The sequence below is a fragment of the Pelodiscus sinensis genome, chromosome 7 (assembly GCF_052426305.1).
Source record: "Pelodiscus sinensis isolate ZL-2025 chromosome 7, ASM5242630v1, whole genome shotgun sequence".
NCBI classification, from domain to species: Eukaryota; Metazoa; Chordata; order Testudines; family Trionychidae; genus Pelodiscus; species Pelodiscus sinensis.
In genome coordinates, this window is record NC_143058.1 from 76,864,562 (window position 1) to 76,889,801 (window position 25,240).

The 25,240-nt window shown below is 41.3% G+C and overlaps 1 protein-coding gene and 1 long non-coding RNA gene across 5 annotated transcripts in view; one reads left to right on the forward strand and one right to left on the reverse strand.

Annotated features, from left to right (window-relative positions):
- Positions 1-42: 42 nt before the first annotated feature.
- LOC102448743 (uncharacterized) lies at positions 43-24,946 on the forward strand. Of its 4 annotated transcripts, none has more exons than XR_001368680.3 (3): positions 43-180; positions 23,474-23,632; positions 24,422-24,946. It is a non-coding gene; the product is annotated as an uncharacterized LOC102448743 (long non-coding RNA). The 4 variants fall into 4 exon arrangements; XR_016350112.1 differs by having other exon boundaries at positions 59-198; positions 23,427-23,632; XR_001368679.3 differs by having other exon boundaries at positions 67-198.
- Positions 12,576-25,240, reverse strand: part of NDUFS1 (NADH:ubiquinone oxidoreductase core subunit S1) — a 35,441-nt gene continuing 22,776 nt past the window's right edge. The window contains exons 12-19 of the mRNA XM_075934347.2: positions 24,653-24,781; positions 20,394-20,523; positions 19,655-19,815; positions 17,425-17,579; positions 15,303-15,478; positions 13,656-13,790; positions 13,403-13,475; positions 12,576-12,919 (exon numbers count right to left, since the gene is read on the reverse strand). Of these exons, the coding sequence (XP_075790462.2) occupies positions 12,828-12,919; positions 13,403-13,475; positions 13,656-13,790; positions 15,303-15,478; positions 17,425-17,579; positions 19,655-19,815; positions 20,394-20,523; positions 24,653-24,781 (1,051 nt within the window). The 3' untranslated portion in view covers positions 12,576-12,827. The remainder of the gene's footprint in view (positions 12,920-13,402; positions 13,476-13,655; positions 13,791-15,302; positions 15,479-17,424; positions 17,580-19,654; positions 19,816-20,393; positions 20,524-24,652; positions 24,782-25,240) is intronic.

Sequence of the window (25,240 nt, forward strand, 5' to 3'; positions counted from 1 at the left end):
GTAGGTGATTATTAAGGGGAATCCCTGAATATATTCTCCAGCAAAGAAGGCAGGGCTGCTGGGCTGCTCAAGAAGAGAGCCAGCAGCCTCCTACAGCACCACTACAGGCACTGAGAGGACATAACATCAGAGAGCAGCTCCTCTGCCCTCCAAAACAACAACTTTCCTACCATCTTGGAGGTAGTAGAGAGGGGGGGAGTAAGTACAGAAGGTTTTTATAGAAACTGTTAGTTTAAAAATCCAAAAGATTTTATCTGTGTGTGTGTGTGAGACTTGCAACCAAAAATGCATGTGGCTTAAGAGATGTTTTCCTTTATCAATGAAGATCATTTGAAAAAAAAAATTAAAAAGAAGTCTCTTATTAGTAAGTTTGTTTATTAATAATTTATTTATTTAAGAGGGCAAAGTTTTTATTATTTTATTTTGTAGTCCATAAAGTACAAAGTCGATCACTTTTTTTCTGTCTCTGGATGGGAGGTTTTTTTTTTTTTTTTTTTAAATTGAGGTGTAAAAAAACTCATTGATATGACTTGTTTTGTGATGATGATCTTTTATTTAGAATAAAAATTTAGAGTGATGTAAGAGAGTCTGACAGAACTGTATTCTCTGTCTCAGTGCAATGGCTGATTGAATATACAGGTAGGTAGATACATCTGTTTATTTTTTCAGAGTGCAAAGAGATATAAAGGGGGCTTTAATGCAAGGAAGTGGAACCTGTCACTTACCTAGAAAATGGTGTTTTCAGTTATAATTTTGGCATTGTCTGTCCATAAAAGATAGGAAGTGATAAATAAAACTCATAGCAACAAATTTTAAGACAGTAGCTATTTTTAAATCCTTTTCCAGAGATTGTTTTGATTTGGTTGTTTTGTTTCTGATATTTGTTAGTAATATTATGCTTGGGTGAATCTTGCAAAGTTCAGAGACAATATTCATTTTATTCTATAAGATCTTTATAAATATCTTTAATATTGAAAGAGTTTTTAAGGTGCTTTGATTAGCTTGAACAAAATGTATGAATTGCTGTTAAAGTAACAGTAGGTGAAAATATTCGTCACTCAGTTCAGCAGATGGATGATAATGTTGCCTACAGTGAGATTCAGAAGAGTCCTAAGGAGGCATGAAGAACTGCAAATACATTCTTCTGTTTTATCTGGAGGGAGGAAAAAGTACTTAGAAACCTGAGGGGATATACAGTAGAGAACTGTAAAAGTTATTTATATGATGTAGACTGGCTAAGCTAGTGTGAAGTAACATCAGTGCTGAGATTAAATTGGTGTGGCTCACTGTTTCTCCCTTTAATGAAATCTCGAGCTTTCTGGGCCTTTCATATTTATATTTTTCAAATTTCAGAATGTCTAAAATCCATTGCTGAATTTACAAATAAGTTACTTTTTGAAAATTTACTTGAACATGGATTTTCTGAGCTAGAATAAGCAACAAGTCTTGTTTTGTATCTATATAGAGTCTTCCATTTGGAGGCATCAATTTTTCAGAGTTAAAGAGTCACCTGGTTTTTGCATTAATAAGAATGTTTTGTTTAGACTATTGAAAAAATACTTTTAACTCATTATGGTAGACTACAATATTGTACTCTGATAGAAAGCATAGTGATCCATCAAATCCAGTGTTCTAACAGTGGAAGTTTAAAAAAACCCATAATGGACCTAATTATTTATGTAAAATTGCATATAGAGAGATGATGGGGTGAGCAAGAACTTCCTTCTGATCCTTCCAATGTGCTAATGATCATCAGAAGTATGAAATCTCATTCTTTATAGTATGTTTATTACAAACATTTTGTATATCATACCTACAAATGTACAATCATTACAAATGTGATCATTGTTATTAAGAATTATACAATTATTTTAAATAATTCAATGACAATGTTTGACTCAAAAGTGAATTCACATGTTAACTATGTTCTTTATGAACAAATATTTCCTCAAATTTTATTCTAAATTAATAAATGGGCAAATTCTTCAATAAGCCACCTACAAACATACAAATGTTTACCTTTATTAATGAGTTGGTCCTAAAAATCAATGGGACTATTCACAGGAGTAGAGTTAAACACATACATAACTGTTTGAGAGATCAGGGCCTTAACACAGTTCTTGCTCAATGTAGGCAAACTTCAAATTGTTTGCCTAAATACAGTAGTCAAGATTTTTCCATTATGTGACTTGTTATTCTAGTACTATGTTAAAGGGTAAAAACAAGGGGATGATTAGTTTTCACTGTACCTTTATGCTGTGGAATATCTCAGTCAAGACTCCTTTAACACTTCTTCTTTAGGCGAACTCTAGTTTTTGTAAAGTTCACATCTTGTTTGTTGCTATACAGGCAGTCCCCGAGTTACGCGGATCCGACTTATGTCGGATCCGCAGTTACGAACGGGGTTTGCTGCCCGTCTCCCTGGTCTGCTGGAGACCAGGGAGATGGGGAGCAAAGCCGGGGAGCACGTGGGCAGCGGACAGCCCAGACGCGCCGCGGCTGTCCCGCTGCCGGCATGCTCCGCGGCTTTGCTCCACGTCTCCCTGGTCTGCTGGTCTCCAGCAGACCAGGGAGACGCAGAGCAAAGCCGCGGAGGACCCGGGCGGCGGGACTGCGGTGTGTCTCGGTCCCCCGCCCACGTCTCCCTGGTCTGCTGGGGGGGGGGGGCGCAGCTAGTACGCCCCCCGCCCCAGCAGTCCAGGCTTTTCTCCGGACGCCTGTGGTAGAGCAGCTGGGGCGCTGCCGGTTGGTCCCGCAGCGCCGCTCTGGGCGCTACTGGACCAACCCGGCAGCACCCCTGCTGCTCTGCCCCAGGCGTCCTGATTCAGCTGCTGCTGGTCAGTTTCAGCAGCAGCTGAATCAGGACGCTGGGGCAGAGCAGCTGGGGTGCTGCTGGGTTGGTCCTGTAGCACCGCTCCTCAGCGCTACTGGAGCAACCCAGCAGCACCCCAGCTGCTCTGCACCAGGCTTCCCCAAGTCAGCCGCTGCTGAAACTGACCAGCGGCTCACTACAGGAAGCCCGAGGCAAAGTTGCTCTGCCCCGGGCTTCCTGGAATCAGCTGCTGGTCAGTTTCAGCAGCAGCTGAATCTGGACGCCAGTTCCGACTTACATACAGATTCAACTTAAGAACAAACCTACAGTCCCTATCTTGTACGTAACCTGGGGACTGCCTGTATATAACAGTGGAGTTGTCTAATAGCAGGGAAATTGTTTTAACTATTCAAGAAGATTCAGACACGTCTTTTTCAGTAATATTTTGTACAATGTATAACTACATTTCTTTTTTTGATTATTATAACTAAATTACTTTTTATCACAAGAGAATATTAAATTGCAAAAGACCAATTCTTCTTGCCTTTTGCAAAGTAAATTGGAATATTCATGGGGTTAGAGAAGCGGCTAAACGGAATTTCACTCTAAAACTGGAAGACGGAGTTATTTGGTTGATTTGATTTGAAGTGCTTTCCCTGCTGGAGAATAAGTGCCAGATTCTTGATCCTCTAAGGAACAGAAGTATACAGTAATTCCAAAGGAAAACCACGTGATGTCTTGGTTTCAGATGAAAAATGATTTAATTGTGGAGCTTGAAGTCTATGCCTACCTCATCAATAAAGATGAGTGGATCCAAATCCACACATCCATACCCCCATCCAAAGAAGACTGCTATATACTCAGACAGCTCTCTGAGATGGCAAGAGAAAATAATCTAGGTAGCAGCTATGGAAATAGTCACTGCAGACCCAGCAGGCAAAAGCAATGTAGATGATTAGAGGCTGCAGCAAGAGATGTGTACTTGACTGTGCCTCATTTGGGCTACTGTAAAGCTGGGCTTTATGCCCCAGTATGTGTGTGCACCCACCTTCTGTGTTGCCCTTGTATCTTGTCCATTTTTCTCTATAGTCATTGAAGGAGTATTTAACATGCTGCTTGAGTTGAGGAAGTGTGACATTTGGGCTCCTGGCAAATAGCTATTGTGACTTTTGTTTGCCAAAATGTGGATATCCCAACAGAGTTCCATAAAATCCTGCACACACTCACTCAATCTGAATGAACACCCTCTATTCCAGAGTCTTCAAATGTTTTTTAAAAGTGGTGAGAGCCTCTCTCTCTTAAATAATAATAAAAAAAGCCTGGTGATTATTAGGAGAAAAGTCCCCAATAGATGGTATCTCTGATTCAGAAATCATCTTGCATAAAGCCAGACTTGAAGTAAAGGTCTTGTTTTTTAAAAGATTATAACCAGTGAGGAGAGAAAAGAATGGTTTATGATGCTATAGAGAGTAACTAGGAGTAATTAAGGATGTTGAGTAACGGTTAATTTACTAGACGAGTAGTCGATGGAATTTCCATCGACTCCTCGACAGGCACTTCCGCATTCCTCCTTTGAAATATACAAGAGCCCCAAAAGGGGCTCTTGTACATTTCAAAGGAGGAATGTAGAACTCCCAAGTGCAGCCCAGGGCCAGCTGGAAGTCCTGCTGACTATGGGCTGCAGGCAGTGTGCCAACTTTGAAATGTACAATAGGCCCCGGGGGGACTAAGTTCTTTTTCAAATTTCTTCCTGTTTGCTCTCCTGGCTCCCTGCTAACACTTCCTGGATACCCACTGTTATGGGTTTAACCCTTTAGTTACTGAATGCTCAGATGTTTAGAAAACGGTAGTGCCCCTCCCATCCATCACACCAGCCTTAGAGGTTTTTAAGATGAGGGTTGATGAAGCCCCAGCTGAAATGATTCATTTGGGATTGGTCCTGCTTTGAGAAGTGGTTTGAATGAGAAGACCTCCTTGTTCCAACCCAAATCTTCTATGCTTCGATGACAATCCAAAAACTAGCTTTGACTAAAGCATATGGTTGATTATATTTAGAACCAAGCATATCCATTTTGCGATGGAAACTTGCCTGTGATCTGATTACCCAGCAGCCTCTTAGCCACACTAAACCATTTTCTTCCTTTTTTATAATTATTATTTATTTATGAAATAAAAAATACCTTCACGGCTACAGTTCATATATTGCAAAGAATAAATATTCTCTGGGATCAGGGGCATTCTCTCAGAAAATGCTAACCATTCTTTTAACTGAAATTCTTGCATTTTAGTGCACAGACTAAATAGCAAAGTATTTTTCTTTTGCTTTGTTTTAAACAAACACTGATCTCACTGGTTATGAAAATTAAGCCAAGCAGACACAAAGATGTTATAGATTTCAAAGAGATTGCTCTTTTGAGCCTTTATAGCAGATTTTTAAAAAGGTTTTGTACTGTGGGATACAGCTCTCAATGATTTAATCAGGTGAAATGTAGTTTCTATTGGAGTATGTTTAGTTATGAAATGCCATTAACTTTATAGTACCCTGTTTCTAACAAACTTGTAAAATGTGTTAGGGCTGGAAGGCACGGGCGGGGGATGAACAGCTGGTAAGCCCCCAGCCCTGCGCCTTCAGCATAAGGCTCCCTTGTTTCCATGCCAGTCAGCACCCATCCAATCCCCCTTATAACCATTGGCCCCTTTCTTGCGCCCCGTGCCCCCCTCCACCAGCACAAGCCCCCACTGGGCAGCTATACAGCTCCAGCCTTCCTGCCCAACGAGAGCACCAGTTGGCCAGATGGCCTCAGAGTGCTGGTTAACTGGGCAGCCACACCTTGGAGCACTGGTCAGGGCAGCCATGCAGCCCCAGCCTTCCCACCAGTCATCCAAGCAGCCACTTGACTCTAGAGTGCTGGCTAGCTGGGGCAGCCGTGCAGTCCAGAGACGTAGCAAGGGTGTTATGCGCCCGAGGGCAAAGGCAAAATTGGTGCCCCTCCCCCCCCACGCCAAATTGTGGGGCCCTGAACTTGGTGCACAGCTGAGCCCGACCCTGGGAGGAGTGGGGGGAGCTTGTACCGTGTCTTACCCAACCCCCTCCAGTTTGGGGCTGGGTCCCGCATGCAGAAAGCCTCTGGCAGAGGTGGAGAAGTTTAGGCTGCGGGCAGAGAGGCAGGGAAGAGGTAGCTCCAGCCGGTGGTGATGGGCAGAGGAGGAGCAGGCGAGCAAAAGGATGACAGGGGGAGTATAGAGGGACTATACTGGCACCTCACTAGTGTGGCACCCAAAGGCCACTTTCCCTCCCCCCCACCTTCTTCCCTACACCACTGTAAATAATCCACCTCTTAGCATATTTATTGTTTAATGAATTACTTATTTTACTAACGACATATACATCATAAAGTTTTGTGGTTTACATTCTGTTAAATATTTTTTCTTATCCCATTCTCATTAGGTTCATTCATATCTTTTACATAAAAATGTCAAATTCTTAAATATGTAAGTTTTATAAAACATGAGAGAAATTAATGTTCTACAACCTAAAGATGAATTTCATCACTATATTGCATTCAAGCATTTAAAACCACTTTTATAGCCAGTGAGTAACACATTGCTTTAATGAATAAAAAGTAAAAAAGATTTTGAGCACATCAAATTTATTGTAATAGAGAGGCAGCCGTGTTAGTCTGACCTTGGTAAAACAAAAAGAAAAAGTTATGTAGCACTTTAAAGACTAACAAGATACCTAATACATTTATTGTAAGCAATCTGTAATGTTTTCTAACTTCCCATTTACTTACCTGCAGGGTTTCCAAACTTTTTGACACAGGGACCAGTAAATCCATTAACGAACTTTGAGGACCGGTAACATTCATTTTAATATTTGCATATTCATTAACCAAATGATGAATATTCAAACAAGTTGTTTCTGGTCCTCCCAAAACCCCCACTGCCAGCTTTAGCAAAGCTTTTGATATGGTCACCCACAATATTCTTGCCAGCAAGTTAAGGAATATGGATTGGATAAATGGACTGTAAGACAGACAGAAAGCTGGTTAGACCAGGGTTTCCCAGACTTTTTACTTTCATTGGAACCCTTTTTTCCCCCCGTACTGTTTTTTGCAGCCCAAAAATATAAACACATAAAAAACAAACTGAGAAAATACCAGACATATAACATGTCTGGCATTTTCTCATTAGGTAAGTTGTATTATTACTAGATGTATCAGTTCGTAGTTTCGAACTGCCTGGCTGGTAAATGTGCTCAGGCTGCATGTGTGTGTCTACCAGTTCGCAACTACTCGAGGGGTGGTGATAGGGGAAGGGACAACAGAATCGCCGGGCTGGACTAACTCATGCTTTGTGGGGGGGGGGCAGCACCCCGAGATCTACATATGGCCAGGTCAGTCCCACTCCCTGCAGGCCAATTAATTCCTCTCCCCTACTCCCCTTGCTGCGCCTCTGTCCAGCCCCACTTCCCCCCAACCCCCTCCCGGGCAGCCAGTTCTCCCCCACTTCTCCTCCCAATCTCCCTTGGCCAGCCCCACTGCCCGCGTCCAGCCCTCCTTTCGGCGGCCGCTTTCTCCCCCCCCCCCCCCCCCGCCACATCTTCCCCGGCCAGCTCACTGCCCCCAACCTTGCGTGTCGTCCCCCCCCCCCGTCCCAGCAGCCCGACTTCCACCGGCCCCCCAATCTCCCCAGGCCCCCCTCAATTCCCCAGTCCAGTGCTGCTTCCGGTGGCTGCCCCTCCCCCCCCAGCTAGGACTCTGCCAGTAGCCGGAACATCCAGTTGCAGACTCTGCCCAGGCCAGCAGAGGGCTTGGAGGACCCAGCACCACACGGGCACTCGGGGAGCGCAGAACACCCCAACAACCACTCTGAGGCCTGGTAGCTTTTTCCTGTGGCCCGGTACCCAGTATAGTTTGGGAAACGCTGGCCTAGTGAGATTGTGGAATCTCCATCCCTGGAGATATTTAAGACCAGGTTAGACAGACACTTGTCAGGGATGAGCTAGGGCAGCTCAACTTTGGAAGCCCCAGGGGCCACACTGATACTTACAGAACATGCTGAGGCCCTCAGCTAAAGTGTGGTTGCATATGCAAGCAAATAAATACAAATAGCTTCTCTCACACTGACAGGCATGAATACAAAGATTAAGGCAAGACACACAACACACAGGCCCCATTTGAGTCAGTTCTGCTGATATTAATAAAATTCAATATTTACCCAATTTCTACCCATGTTACAGCACTTTTCATGAGCAATGACAGTCCAAGAATTTAACTACTAAAACGCATCTCAACAGAAGATCATTACACTGACTACTTTTTTGTTTCAGCTCCCACTCGCCAGCCACGTGTAGATCCCCACAAAAATCCAAACTGCACTGCGGGGCACAAACAATCTGGCTGTGGGCAGCATACCACATTATTAATAAATATTTTATAACCCTTTACCTTTTCTCTCTGCTGCCATGTCTCCTCTCCTTGCTCCATCATCTCCCCTGGTGCCTGCTGCCCCCCAACTCCTCACCCTCCTCTGCTGTCCTGACTCCTGCCCTTCTCACTGCCCTCAGCCCTCCTGCGACCTGCGACAGTTTTGGCTGTCAGAGGTCTGGCCAGATTTATGACTGAAGGATACCAAACATAGCATTTGAAAGGTAATTTACTCCTACAAGAATTTGAGACGGAAACAAGGAACATGGCTTACCACCAGAGTAATTTAGAGCTGTCAGCAAAGTAGTCTTCATCTAGCTTGCTAGAAATTGTGACACTGTCAAGAGAGACCTGACTCACCTGAGTTAAACCTGTTCAAAAAGTTGCAGTGTGTAAATGAACAAGTAGTTGTGTGCTACCAGATATATACAGAGCCTTAAAGTTATCAGTATTGCAAATATGTTCTTCCTTTTAATCCAGTAGAAATCTTCATGCTACGGCACTGTTCTGACTGATGACTTGAACAAGTGTTTGATGCTGATCCAAGACCCATAGAGAGATTATTTCCATTAACTTTAATGGGCTTTGTATTAGAACCTAGATGAATTGGCAAACTGATACAGAGTAAAGAAATAGTGCACTGCATCTCCATTTCTTTAAGTCTTGATTCTATTCCATTGAAATCAGTGTATGTTTCCATACTAATTTTAATGGATCAGCTCTGCCGATTTAACTGTTTAACCACTTGGGAGGAAGCCTATATTCTAATTTCCATATGATACTTGCATGAGACGATAATTAACTGAATAGTTATTAAAACATTAGAACCTCAATCTGCACTCCATTCATCAATTCATTAAAAAATTAGCAGTGTCCCCCTGAAATCTCAGTACAGATACAATCAATGTGAGTGCTACTGTGTGTTAATGTCTCCCAGACCATGGGGCAGGTGGGTTATTTGTTAGATGTAAAGGCCCAGATCCTCAACTGGGAATAAAATTAATGGAAGCTAGGAAGCTTCAATACCACTGAGGATCTGGGTCAAAGTTTTCTGTTTTTCTTAGTTGGATTTGTTTCCTGGAAGCATTTGTTTTTCTTGTATACAAGTATAGGAAAGGAGGGTGGGAAATCATATACTCTCCAGGAGGAGTCAAGTATTTATTTCCTTTGAAATTATATTTGAGCATGCTCAAAACTGGATTATAATAAAATAAATTTTGGAATCTCTCTTGATCTTGCTTCAGCAGACTCCTCTAACAAGGGTGTTTTCAAGGGATTAGAGGAGAATAGTTCTCAAGTAAAACAGTTACCTGTTCTGTAACTGGTATTTAAGATGCGCTGCTCATGTCCATTCAAATTAGGAGTGTGTGCCTGCCACGTGCACCAGTGCAGGAAGTTTTTCTCTAAGTAGTACCCATAGGGACTGGGGGCCCTGTGCAGGAGCACACGCACTATCAAGGACACTCCCTGACCCCTTCCTCCTCAGTTCCTTCTTACCAGCAGTGACAGTGCTTGGAATAGGGTGTTCCAGCCTCAGCTGTAGCAAGCATTCCTTTTGTAGTGTTAGTTCTAACTGAACTTCCTAAATACCTGCTCTGAATATACCAGGGACGGGTGAGGAAAAAAAAGCGCTTCAGACAATCTCTGCATGTAGTGAACACACTTACATGGAATGGACATGAGCAATCACTCAAAGAACCTGTTTCTTGTGCTTGATGATTTTGTAGACTTCTGTCAACTCATAACTCCATTAATAATCATCTCTTTTCTAAGAAGAAAAGCCTTCCTCTTTAAATCTCTCTTCCTATGGAAACTGTTCCATATCCCTAATAATTGTAAATACACTATCTACTGAATCAACTTTATCCACAGTTAAGCTTGGTTAACTCTTCCCCAATCTATAATTTTCATCTGATAATTCTGTTCTTTACTATAGTTTCAGCCAATTTGCCTGCTACTAAAGATGCACTTACTGGGATGTAATTGCCATGATTTGCTAGTACTGCAGGCCACTTTTGAAATACCACCTCCAAGCAATATCCCAGTTCCTCTCTTTTTCAGTATTTTATTCTGAAGCCATCAGGGACTAGACTAGTTTGAGAAGTGAACAGCATTGTCAACTTCAAGTGTTAAATCGAGAGAGTTCAAAAAATTAAATGTTTGTCTTGGTTTTGACCATTTAGGGCTCATATTTTCATGCTTTTCTCTGTCCATAACACTGGGAACTTTTCTAATGAAAGATGAGTCTGATGTAATCACATTACTTCATGAGCTGGCACTTTATAAAAAAAAAAAGCATCAACTAGTCTAAGAGTTTGCAACACTGAGTTAAATTTTTGCAGTGTTAAGGAGACTATTTTTAAATAAAAACTTTCAGTTTGTACCTTATCTTCTTTACAAACAACTGAGAAATATTTTCATTAAGTGATTGAGAATGTGCATAAAATAAGCTTGCAACCTTAACATACAGCATGGTTGTAATACAGTACTTCTCTTAGTTAAGTTTCATAATATTATGTTAATAAGAGAAACTGATTAAAGATTATTACACAATTTCCCAAACACGGTAGTACAGCCTCTTCCCGACTTACGAACTGGTTATGGACCAAGCAATTGGTCGTAACTCAGTTCGTTCATAAGTTGGACCCCATAAAGTTACACACGACCACGCTGTTCGTAAGCGTGGATCACGTTCGTAACTGAGTCCGCTATTTACTACAGTTTCGGTCGTAACTGCAAATGATCTTAAGTCAACCGTTTGCAACTTGGGGATCAGCTGTACTGCTATCCTGTATTAAAATGACTAATTCCTGAAACTATCCTCTGTGAAATGGAAAAATAAAAACAAATGGGTGAAGTTACATTGATTTGAATAATTTCTCAAATATAGGTATTAGGAAAACAAAGACACATTTTAAAAGTATTTAATGCAATCCTGTCCCTTTAATGGTAAGGGATATAAACTTGCTTAGCAACTGAAGAGCCCTAGGAACATTCATTTTATTATATTGTGGCTATATCCTTCTATGCTGTATCTTCTGATTGGTGGATTCAAACTCAAACACTAGGAATTACCAGTGTGATGTGCGTACTCTCTCTTCCCCTTACAAAAGTCACATTTCACAACTTGAGAGATTTTCTTGCTGTAGCAGTTGATGCACATTACACAGCTCAGGGGCTGCCAGCATTTGGGACAGTAGAAAAATGTAGAAATGCATAAAAAATGCTCCTCTCTCACTGAAACCCAAACCAAAAATCATTAAGAGGGGAAAAGGAGGCAAGAAAGAACAAATATAAAATTTTCTTCTCCCCTTGCTTGAATAGAGTTACTAGAGGTCTTATTGTTTCAAAGACTGAGTAGAACATGGTGCTGGTGCTGCAAGTCCAAGACTGAATTTGAAGTATGCATTAACTTGACATTTTAATGAATGAATGTTTTTAAATAGTGCAAATCCACATTTCTTTACCTGGCAAACTGGGAGCATCAGGAGATTCTGTAAGTTAAGTTGATGCAAAAAAGAGTGACTTAAAGTGTTATGAAGCTACATAAAAGATGTATTGCTACATAAGATGATTGCTTCTATCATAAAATGCAGGGATAAAAAAGATCAAATCAAAATTACTGTAATGAGCTGCTTCTCTAACCTCTGCAGCCTTCCTCCTGGTAAAATAAAAGACAGGACTAATTCAACACTTTAAAGACTAACAAGATGGTTTATTAGGTGATGAGCTTTCGTGGGCCAGACCCACTTCCTCAGATCAAATTGTGGAAGAAAATTGGCATGACTATGATGACCATCTTGTTAGTCTTTAAAGTGCTGCATTGTCCTGTCTTTTGTTTCAGCAAGACCAGACTAACACGGCTACATCTTTATTACTATTCCTCATGGTAAGTTATTTAGTTTTTAATTATGTTTTATAAATGTCCACTTAATTTTTTAATGGAGAACAATGTATCTAAGAAAGGTGTCAGACAGACTGCATGCCATAAACATTTTGTTTCTGTAAAGTGATGTATTTTCCTATCTTGATCAAATGAAAGAATATAAGCATCAGCAAATCTATTAGTTCTTAGTGTAAAGAATTGTAAATGGGTGTATTTGAATGAAGAAGAAGGAGAGTGTGTCACTGAGGGTGATTAGTTCCTCTGTTTTGCAATCTGTATACAATGTAGAATCTTTGTAATTTCAAGAGATGTTTAAAGCTATCAAATGATTGAGACTTCTACCTGCACTGGAAGTGAAAGGTTGCTTTCCAATATTTTTGGAACATTAAAAATTCATGTGTGTTCAAAACTTCCTTTTGTATGAAAGAATCACAAGTCATACAAGCCATTTACATAGGAAATAAACTTACTTTAATAGCCTATCATGTTTGTACACAATTACTATATGCAAAGGGTTTTTTTAGGTCCAATACAGAGTTGCATGTAAATTTCCAAGCCTAATTTGGGGCTACCTGAACTGTTTTCATGAAGACATGAACATAAAAGCATACCACCACCAAATAATAGTTTTTTGAAAGTTAGTCACACAACATATTACTAAAATATCTGATGGCTTTTGGTAGCTATGTGATTACATTCTTCAACAGATGGATGGCTCTTCTACTGCCTGAGCACCTTCAATGACTGCTTTCACACACTTGGCCATTGTCTGGGACGCTCTACTGATTGGATCTGCAGAGACATTTATTTTGGTGTTGGTTGTGTTCTGAAATGAACACTCAATGGACCTACTGAAAGTCATAAACCCCCATGGTTTACTACAATTCATCATCTGAGGAATAAATATTAAAAAAAAAAGCCACAAACAACCAAACATACTTAGCTGAAAATACAGGACCAAATTCTACAGACAGTACTTGTGCAAGTTTCCACTGATCTTACTGGGAATTTTGCTAAATAAGGATTACAGATCTGTAGCATTTGCCCTCTGATCTTAGAGGTCTCATTGTGAGAACAGTAGGTACAAAGTTTTTTGGATAGACACATGATACATGTTGGTGTGTTTTTAAGGGGTCTTAATTTTCCTGGAAGGACCCCAGAATAATTAATGCATCTGTGCATTACCAGATAGTGCTAATGACATAATAGCAAAGTAACAGCACTAATCAGTTAATAAAAATCTACTTTCATCAGTTAAGAGCTGTGACCACATACCTGTCATATAGAAATCTTTAATTGTGAGCTGAGGTGGAACAAGAGGGTCAGCAAGCAACTGTTGATTCACTAACTGAAATGGGGGAAAAAAAGAAGGTATGTTAGGAGACTTAGAAGTCATACGTGGGGCAAGACTTACCACAGTACTTGTCTGACCAAGCTCTCCTGCTGTACAGTACAATGTGTACTTCTAGTAGTACATACAAGCAAGCCTCTCACATATCTTGATGCTCATAGTTTAGGCATTCAATACCTTGGAAAGCTCATTTGCCTGGCTGAAGTAGTTAGCTTGTTCTACATCATCATATCGGACCAGGTTAGGAGAAACTTCTTCCAATCTGTTCCTTACTTGATCAAGGTTATCGTAAGGGAGGGTCACACCAGTTAGCTTTAAAAAACAAACAAAAAAAAGCCACAAGACTCCATCAAATGTAGCCCTGTGGCCAATGCATATTTAAACATTTAACTCAAACATCTATAATGAAGCAGGAAGAAAAGCTACACAAACTTGAGGATCAAATGAATTAAAGTGCTAGTCTTGTGCTTAATTAGCATCATATGTTGATCTCTGATGCCAGTAATTAAGGAATCTGATTATTACAAGCTAAAGTGTTTGCTATCAAAGGAAGAGAGAAAGCGCAAGGACAGACTTGTGGCTCTTCTTCTCCATGCAAGCAGTTGAGCTAGTCCAGTCTACTGAATAAGAGACTGATCAATAAACCATATCCCCTAGGACCAATTAAGATGTGTTCACTGCCCTACCAGATGTAATCAGCACACCATACTCTCGGGATCTACACCATTCCTTTTCTGGAAAGTAGGGCCCTGGTCTGTCTTCTAGGTTGCTCTAGGGCAGTAGTTTCCAACCTTTTTACACCCAGGATTGCTTTTTCAAGGGCAAGCCAGGATCTATCCCACCATACCCTAATGCCCCCTCCCCCCCCCCCCCCCCACACACACACACCCATTGCTCACTCTCCCCTACTCTCACTCACTTTCATCTGGCTGGGGCAGGGGTTTGTGGTGCAGGAGTGAGGAATGCAACCTCTGGGGAGTTAGCTCCAGCCTGGAGCTAGCTCTTATACCTCAACTCCCTCCCAGGCTTGCACCCCTCACTCCTGTATCCTACCACTCAGGGTGCAGGAGGGGGCTCTAGGCTAGGGCAGAGTGTTGGATGCTGGATAGGTGAGAGGTGTAGGCTCAGGGCTGGTATGTGGGGGGGAAGGGGAGGAGGAGTAGAGCTGCAGGCTGTGGCGGAGTGGCAATTACCACAGGCTGTCTCTGCCTGGCCCCCACACAGCTCCTGGAAATGGCACCTTCTGTGTGCACCCCTTAGGGGAGAGAAAAAAAGGGTTCTACGTGCTGCTGCACTGCTGCCCGCACCTTCAAGTGCTGATGGAAGCTGCTTGGATAGTGCTGGGGCAGAGGCAGCATGGAGCTGCCTCACTTCTCTGCCCCCACCCAGGGGCTGCAGAAATGTGCTTTCACTCAGCCAGCCAGCTGCTACCAGGAGCACCTTGGGACCAAGCAGGCAGAGACAACCTACCTGAGGATTGTGATAGACCGGCAAAGGCTTCAGGATCGACCAGATGATTGCTATTGATGGAAGAATCCTGACTTGGCTAACAGAATTTGCTGCAGTGAAGAGCCATTCACCATACATTCTCCCCGTATGTCTACCGAAGCTACGTCAAAATGTCAAAGTGGAATACACAATCCCATTTACTCCACATTATAAAGTCAGTCTTGCTTCATATTAATTCAGTCTCGCCCATACTGCTATGTTACTTTATTCTGACAATCCTGAACATAAATCTGCATTCTAAAATAATACTGTAAGCAGTTTGAGCTCCTTTTAGATTTTTATTAGAATCTTCAATTTCTAATAAAGTTACAATACCTCAGAGACAGCTCTAATAATTCTCCAGTCCTCTCTTGCCATGCCAGGAGGTGTTACTGCTACTTTTGTCTGCTGGGCCCTGCCCTCAGTATTCACATAAGTTGCAGACTTCTCTGTGTAAGCTGCTCCTGGGAGAATAATATCAGCCATGAGAGCACCCGCATCACCATGATGTCCTGAGGGACAAAAATGGGAAGAGGAAAGTCAAGTTCTGATAGGAAGCCACACAGGAACAACTGTATAGTGCATTTGTAAATATAATTTGAGAGGAATGCTGTATGAACACATTAGAGCAGGGTAGGGATGTTAGAAAGCAGTCAAGTGGAGTACTTAGGCTATTCGTTCCCCTGCCCCACTGCCTCTGTATGAGAAGCAGCAAGGGGGAAGGAAGAAAACAAAAACAGGAGTTGGTCCTGGGGTAGCCGGCTTAAAAGCCATTGCCTCCGTGGTGCCACCTGCCCCCCATGCCTGCTCTATCAGAGGAAGTGGGGGGAAGGAGAGAGATAGGGAGGCTGCTCTGGCAACAGTCCAGACAGACAGGCTCTCCCCCACAGACAGGCTGCAGCAGGAGCAGCCCCAGCCACTGCGAACAGGGGCTGCTGGACTTGGCGTGAGCTGGGACTGAGCAGTCCTGGCTTGTGCTGGTCCAGGATGCTGCACCTCTGCATTTTAAACATAGTAAGAGCCAGAGCTGCAGCACAAGTAGCTCCCAGAGCCAGTGTAAGCCAGGACTGCTCAGTCCCAGCTCCAGCCGACTCCGGGAGCGACCTCTGCTGCGGCTCTGCAGAGCAGACCCTTCGATAACTGCAATGTAACATCCTTAAAGTAGGGATGGGGAACCTACAGCCCACGGGCTAGATCCAGCCTCTGGCTTGTCCTGATCTGGCCTGCAGTGAAGCCTGGGGCTCCTCTGCTACAGAAAGGGTGAGCCAGAACTGGTGTGCCAGCCCCATGGTGAGCGTCCAAACCTCAACACCACTCCATGAGGCTGGAGCACAAGCGTGAGCTCCCCGCTGTAGAGGGAAGCAGCGGGGACCCAGCACTGAAGCCCCTGCATGGCCATCTCTGCTTGGCGAGGGCAGAAAGCAGCTCTGCTTTGTAGCCTCTACCTGCATCATTCCCATTAGTCAGGAATCATGGCTAATGGGAATGGTGGGGAGCAGTGCCTGCAAGCACAGTGGCATGCGGCCACTTATGCCCATCCCCAGCAAACAGAAGCTGTGCCAGGCACGTCCCCCAATTTCCTGCCCTTCCGCATCCAACTTTCTGCCCAGACCCTGCACCCCACCCTGCTCTTGCACCCTACTTCCCACCCAGATTCCACCTTCCCACTGCCCTGCATTGCATGCATGAGGAGGAGTTTTCCTGCTTCTGAGCTGGGGGCCACATAAGTAAAGGGTTTGGGAAGGGTTGGGTTTTTTTGCTTCTCACTTACGTGTGGTCCCTAACTGATTTTTCTGTGGGTCAGTAGCCCCCAATCCAAAAAGAAGTTCCCCTCCCCTACGTTAGAGCCACTATATTCCTCTTTAAAAGACGTTTTCTATGACAGCTTTGCCTGAGTAAGTTTAGTGTTAAGGAGAGGCTGATGTCCCTGGAGATTAAAATCCTATTTGTCCAGAACATAAATCAGCATAGTCAGATCACAACCAGTGTCAACAATCCATTTGATTCTTGGCCTTTGGTGAGACTACTGTGGATAATCGTCAATAATCTAGATACCCACGTTACTACTTTTGTGGCATGGAACAGAATGAGTGAGAATAGCCTTCCACAAGCAGAAGTTGTTAATCACTAGATCTGACACCATGACACCATTTTTTTTATACCAATAACCCTAGAAATCCAGTCTATAGGAAGGTTTGTTTTTCCTAAAATGTGAAATAGTCACTACACTCTGCAGCAGTTAAGTTCAAACCTTTTTTCCATTTCCCAACAGGTGTGAGGAGGACTATCAGTGCAGCGTGAGCACATTAAGTTTAAAAATAATTTGCACCAAAGCTGACAGTAAAAATTAAGAAATATTTACCTGGAGGGTAGAATTTGTCAAAAAGCCATGTTCATAATTATGCTCTAGTGGTTAGATTGTTCTGACAGTATTTCTTGAACTATTATTTCTAGTTACCTTGATAGATGATAATACAATCCTTTGGCAAATCTTGACGTGTTATGCAACCTGCATCTGCCCCCAAAAGATATAGTACTTTGGGAGGATTTTTCCGGATTGCATCCACTCCTGGTTTGAAACCTAGATCCAAAGCAGCTACCTGGCTTGCAACCCTGCAGACAGACAGACAGACAAACTTATTACAGATTATAAATAAAATTTCCATTCCCCCAAAATGCTAATTTCCTTGTCAACTTTTAAATATTTTCAAAGGGGCATACATCTCAATCTGACCTTTTGTTTTTTAAAAAACAGCTAACAGTAGTGATGATTTAATACCGATTAGCCAAAATACAGAAACTTTAAGTGAATTTTTGTGAAACTTTTGTTAGGAAGGTCTCATATCTAGGTTGTAACCCGAGAGTCTCACCCCAGTGGATAGCACACTTACCTGGGAGGTGGAAGGTCCAGGTTCAAGTCTCTCCTAGAACAGGCAGCACAGGAATTTGAACCTGGGTCTCCCATGTGTTCCTGGTGAACACCCTAATCACTACACTTTTGGCTATTCTAGAGTATATCTCAAAATGTTTTACAAAAAATATAGCAATAGATAGGTCATCCCAATATGGAACAAAAGTGTCAAAACTTAAAGAATTCATAACTGGATTCCTATTTTCTGGCCAAGCTAGCTACAGAGTTTTCTATAATACACCTAAAACATCACTTTATAATCGCTCTAAAAATTCTCTTCCCTTTATGAACAGCTTCCCCTCCAAACAGGGTAAACATGCTCTACACAGTTTTGTCAAATACATTTAATTGAAAAAAGGTCTACTCTTATACTTATCTTAGATGAAACAAAGACAGGACTATGCAGCACTTTAAAGACTAACAAGATGGTTTATTAGGTTATGAGCTTTCGTGGGCCAGACCCACTTCCTCAGATCAAATTGTGAAAGAAAATCTTGTTAGGACTATGCAGCACTTTTAAGACTGTCTTTTGTTTCAGCAAGACCAGATTAACACAGCTACATCTCTATTGGTAATCTTAGATGTTACTTGTAAAAGTAGGAAAATGTTTAAAAGAGAAACAATTTTAAGCTGACTATCCTTTTAATGTAGCCTTGCATTAATCTACTCACCCATGATGATTTGCTATTTGTTATTACAGGGTAATGGTAGAGAAAAGAAATCTAAGCTTGGATCTGTATTTTTTTGGATAGTTTTGGAGGCTACTCCTTTTGGGGAAACACACAGCTTGTTCTCCATATAGAATTTGAAAGTACTTTGGTTTTTAAAGAAAGGAAACTGACATTTATATCCTTGAGCCATTTCGAGAGCCCTCCCATCACATTAAAAAGAGTTACATAAACTTATCTATGTTTGTATATCTGTATGATTACAAGTTCAGCATGGATGTTTCTATAATGCATACGTGGAAACCTTAATATTAAAGAAACTACACAAAGAGACCAACTACTACACTTAAAAATGCACTACCATCATCAGTGTTTTATATTTATATTCAGAGAATTGAATTCTTCCCTTGTTATACTGGTGGAAGTCTACTGACTTCAGTGGAGTTACTGACAAACAGTTATTTCAGATCTCAGTAGTCTTAAGCAGAGAACAGATTAGAGAGAACTAGGATTCTTAGGAACAAATCATAGTTAGCATGACAGCAAAAACAGGCTCATTAGGACATCTTGATAAGTAGTTTAAGTGACTACCAAAAGCACTATTTGATATTGAAAGATCTGGAAATTATCTAGTGTTCAAAAAAAATACACATGGTTAACGGGACATTCAGTAGATCACTTGGATTAGAAAAAGGCAAATGTCATCTGGAGAGTTGTACAATGCAGGAGAAGAATTAACAGTCTTCTTAAGCACGACTGATATTTTACCTTTCCATTATGTTTAGAGTACTTGCTTATAAGTAGCACTAGTTGGCTACTGCCAAAGTATGCTAGTGCATTACTGGCATACCTAGCAGGACATATAGCCAACTTAGTGCTACATGAATCCAAATTTACCTGTGTTAACAGTCCCACTGGCTATCTGAAATGTTTGATAAGTCATGAAACAGATTATGGAAGCTTTTCTGCTGTGTTATATTGTGTCTCAGTTTTAGGTACTGCTTGATGCCAAGTATGAGTCTTGTCAGTCTTCACACCTGGCATAAAGAGAGTTTAGTATATATCACAGGGTGGTAAAAGAAATGTTGTAGAAATGCTGTAGAGCAAACCTATGAAGGATGTTCATAACTTTCCAGTCAGTACCAACTCCACTTTTGGTCCTGGCATTTTGTGCAATGGTGGAAACTGCAGCATGGATAGCTGCTCCATCACTGCGCTGAAGTGCTGCACTGCCCACCACCACCATGGGTTTTTTGGCCTGGTTAAGGACCTAAGGGGAAAAACAAAACCAAACATTTTTTAAGAATGAATTCTCATTCTGAGGCAATGAAATTGAATTTTGGTAAAGAACAAAGAATTTATGAATTGTATTTACACAGTATTATGTAGAATGAAAGAAAACAAATTCAGTGCTTTTAACCCTATCCTTTCAAGCAAGTAGAGCTGCAGCTTTGAAATGGATCAATCTATTTTACCTCTTGCAAAAAACTACAGATGGGGCTATAGCAATGATTTACGTTATCTTGACCAACCAATGTTTTTCTGGGCCTTGGTAAGTAGAAATTATTGAACTAGAAACAATAGTGGCTGGAAGGGAGAACTCAGCTCACCCAGAAGAGGGCATGTTCCAGAAACTTAGGATCACAAACATTTCAGTTTCACACACTGGAAAGAACCTTCATACCTCAATTTTATGATGAGCATGTTAACTTATAGAGAATCCCTGCTTGTGAACCATTACTACATCAGTGAATGCTATGAAACAAAAACAGCTTCTAAAGACTGCACACATGTAACAAAATTATATTCTCACATATCTGAATAGGTACATTATTAATAAGCTTGTACCCTGATGAATGAGTGTTTTTCTGAAGCGATGTCCTGGAGTATCTGTGGAGAATCTCCCAGATGATCATATGTGTAGGTCAGGTCCACTGCACTGCCTACAAGGGCCACCTGCAGATCATTGTGAAGCCAGCTAGAAATAAAACAACAAAATATAATTCTATTTATTTAAAAAAAATCCAACTCCACAGTGGTCTCTTCTGTGCAACCGTGTTAATCACTTCATTTAACCTCTTAGTGCTAATCAATTATTTTGTATTTGCATAACAGTTCCAAGCCACTACCTACAGTTACTGAGGCCTGGTCTATACTACAAGGTAGATCAGTATAACTATGTTACTCAGGAAGTGTGAAAATCCAAACCCTTGAATGACACAGTTAAACCAGTTTAACCCCCAGCATAGACAATGCTAATTGACAGAAAATTCTCCCATCAGCCTAGCTACCTATCCTCAGGGAGGTGGATTACCTATGCTGATGGGAGAACCCCTTCGTTGACAAAGGAAGTGTCTGAAGCAGTGTAGCTATCTATGCTTAAAGTGCTGCAGCAGCACAAGCCATGGGGGTCTGTATACACAATTAGCTCACAGCAACTGCACGGCAAGTCTACCCAATACTAGCCTGCCAAGAACTAACTGAACATTTGGACCCTGTTGATGTGCATCAACAAACTGTTAATGCACTTTGATCTCATCTTCTGAGAGACGGAAGCAGACTAAAGCACAAACTGTTAATGTGCATCAGTACAGTCCATAGGGATCTCTAATCTGCATTAGGCTAGTGCTGTGTAGGGTCTCATGCCATCTTGCCACTTACTAATTGCTCAGATAGACCAGATCCAAGATCTAACCCTGTTTCAGCAGAAACAGCAGAACTAGATCAGTGAAAATGCAATTCAAAAATAGCATTTCTGTTTATCTGAGTGCTCAGTTATTCAAATTTCAGATGTCCCCAGGCCAACAGCTATACTGTTAAGCTACAGGAAAGCGTGTTAGCAAAATCCAGTAAAATGATGGTTCTAATGATAAGGAATAGTGACAGAATTCTACACATAAAAATTCTTGCCTTTTTCTGCACTTGTACAATTTAGTGCAATTTTGTGATTGTAGTGTAGACAAGCTTTTCACTATAACTGTTTCACTTCTGTAAAAATACATATTCTGTGATCATTCCTATTGCCTTAGATGAAACATCTGCGTATATGGACTAGACTATTATTTTAGAGCATCTTTGGTTTACTGTAGTCTTGGAAAGCTACTAAATATATTCTTCTGCTTGACCTACAGCTCAGCTCTTAACCACACAAAGAATGATTATGGTTTGCCAGAGTGCCTGGAAAACTATGTAACCTATATACAGTAATTCCTCATTGAGCACATGCCCGCTTAACACATTTTCACAATAGCACGATTTTTTTTAGGGAACGTTTTTTGAATTACACAACCATCCCCAGAATAACACGCTTTCCCCAGCCGGCCCATTGATGGTGGCTGTGCGGGGCTTCCCCCACCTCCCTGCAAAGCAGTGGAGGGTTCACCGCTCGCCACGCTGTTTCCCGCTGATTCCCCCTCGCCAGACACCTTGCCCCCTCTCTTCCGCCCCCCGCTTGCAGGCCGGTGGCTGGGTTTCCCCAGCTGGCCCGTCGCCAGCAGCTGCTCGGCTCGCCATTCCCTGGCTTCCTCTCTCCCCCTTTGCCAGACGCAGTGCGGGTCCTGGCAGACCCGTCACAGGGGCATACTCCCAACCCAATCCCCCTCCCCTCCCCTTTCCTTCCCCAGAGCCAAACACCGCCCCTCCCTGCTGTAACCCAGTCCCTTTTCCCCTCAACCTTATGTCCCAGTTCTAACCGACACCACCGCTTGAAACGCAACCCCCACCTTTTCCATTATTTTCAATGGGAAAATTGACCCCGCATAACACATTTTCACTTAACATGATCATTTTCTGAAACATATCTATAGTGTTAAATGAGGAATTACTGTATTTCTGTCAGGTGCACTCACTCTCCCACTTTTAGGCCATTGCCCATTTCGGCAGTGGGTTGAGAGGTTTAGACTAAACAAAACAAGCCTCCAGAGATTTGTTTAGTTTTTTGCAGCCTCTCTTTACACTAAATTATAAAAAGGCATAAAAAAATTCCACCAGATGCAGCTATAGAAAACTATCAAACTTTCATAATCACCAGCTTAAAAAAAAAAAAAAAAATCAGTTAAGTGGATCAAAACAGTGAGGAGTATGTTTTGTCATTAACAGTATGCCAACCAGGAAACTCAGGCTTGCAAAAAAATTTAACTCTACATATTTCATGGATTTCCAAAAAAATGGGTATGTTTGCCTCTCTAAAGAGCTTACGGTATTGCCCTCTACATCTACTCACAGGCAACTAAATGAAGTATATTTGAATCTAACACGATTATTAGGAGAGTGGAACCTATTACTTAACATTAAAAAAAATATGAGCAAGAGCAACTGAAACTAAAGATAAGGGATGTTGCCATTTGTGACTTACTTTACCCCAACCAGCTGATGACCAACCAGTATGATGTCATCTGATTGAAATATTAGTCCTCTGATTAAAATGTAGCATATGGCTGGAAAGAGTTAACCAGCTATAGGCTGAATGACCCAGGGTCGACCTTTAAAGACTTGTTGAGAAGATGCTAGGTGACGAGTGGGGCTAGTACAGTAGGCTAAAACAATCCTCATCTGTTACTGTAGCTTTACTTCAAGATCAGAAGGGAATATTAACATTTATGATGAAACTTGACTGACGTATTACTATGTTTCTTTGAAAGTTATGGTAAGCTGTTTATGGACTGTTTAATGGATAAATTACCTTATGTTCATTGCCATGATGTTTGGCAAACAGAAGATCATGTCAAAAGTCCCTTTGGACAGGATCCTTTTTTATCTCATATCTGCTTGGATGCTCTTGTGGAAAACTGCAAGCCATAAGAAATGAGATCCCAGGATATCCTGGGGCCCTTTTAATGGACATTGACTTAGGGTCTCAGATCTGCTTGATATTTCATACAGGCGAAACTAAGCCACAGGGTCTCAGATCTGCTTGATATTTCATACAGGCGAAACTAAGCCACAAGGACTGAAGTTCTTGTCATTAGCTGGAATCACCCTGGATGTGGATTTTGGACTATAACCATGAGCTAAATTCTAAAAGAACGTTTTGCAACTACAAGATCACCATCTCTATTTTGTAACTGAACCTCAAGAATTAAAATCATGTATGTACGTATATTGATCTTTTAACTAATACTCTCTCTTCTTTCTTTAATAAATCTTAGTTTAGTTAGTAAGAAAAGCTATAAGTGTGTATTTGGGATAAGGTCTAAAATATTAATTGACTTGAAGGTAACATGTCCAATCCTTTGGACTGTCTATTTAGCTGGGCTGTCTGGGTTGTGCCCCAAAGCTGGATACTTTAAGGGAATTGTGTGGTTTTGGACTTCTGATTCACCAATAAGAAAATACAGAAGCTATTCGGTGTTGGCTTGGGGACTATAAATATTGAATAATCACAGGATTGGCGGTCGCATTTCTTGCGGTGCACCCCAAATTGAGTGACCTCAGCTGGCTCCCCGGGACACTACCTTATCACAGCCAGTTATGGAAAATTACCATGGCACATTCTTAGTAAACAACTAATAAAATATGGTATTAATGTTACGTAAATTTTTCTTGAATCCTCTTAAAATCTAGAATATAGTAAACTGGATAAACAATGGAGTTACGTTTAAAACCTAAATATATTTTTCCAAATCAAAATGGATTAAATCCTCAATTTTATTTCTAAACACAAGTTAATCACTTATTCCTATTTTCCCAAGCAATGAAGTCAACTAGATCACCACTTTTTATAAGTTATCAAATTACATTTACTACTGCAACAATAATTTTAAAATTTTACTCTGTGCAGTGAGAGTTCTAAGCAATGTCCTTTTATGACTATGCTTCAGTAATTCTCTATAAAAATTAAATCTGAGGATTTTTTGTTCATTCTTCTCTTGATGCAGGTAACTCCCATTAATATTACGAGGGCGTTAATGGCATATAATCTATGTGTGCACTAAAGGGGGGCAGAAGAAAAGCGACCATGTTGTCTGTATGTGCACATATACATCGCACACTATATCTACATCCTCCAAATGGATCTGCCTGAGTCAATGTTGCTGCACCCACATGGAACCCTACTGAAGCCCTTAATTTGTAAGTATGGGCTACCTCAGACCCATAAAGATACAAACCTCTTTCTAATTCTAGCATTAAACAAGGGTGCCTCGAAGCGTGGATTGGTGCCAACCAGAAGAAGGACATCTGCCTCCTCCACTCCAGCAATCTTGTTATTAAGCAAATAGTTAGAACGTAGATCTGTGCTATAATATAAGAAAACACAGAAATTCTTTTAGGTCAGGAAAACAGGAAGAGTGGGAACAAGAAGATGTACAGAGTCATCCTTGCTACTGATGAGAAAAGTTAACTAAGAGCCCCACATTTATTTTTTCGAACAGATAAAAAAAAAAAAAAAAAAAAAAAGAGAATTCTCAGTGTCAGTAGCACTAAATCAAATCTCAAAAAAATACAACCGTCTGAAGATGAGTAGCAGAACTACGAAAGCTATTATATTACTATGATGTAGGCATTTTTTGCTATCTTATCAATATAAGAGGCTCTCAGCCTTTGTGCCTGATAAATGCAACTTCACTGTTAGATTTAAGTAGCTACACAGAGTATGTCTGTACAGTTCTCACAATAGTACACAGGAGTAAAGCTAAAGAAATCAGTCTATACCAAGGTAATCTAATGGGACAGCAAAAGGCAATTGTATTCTACTA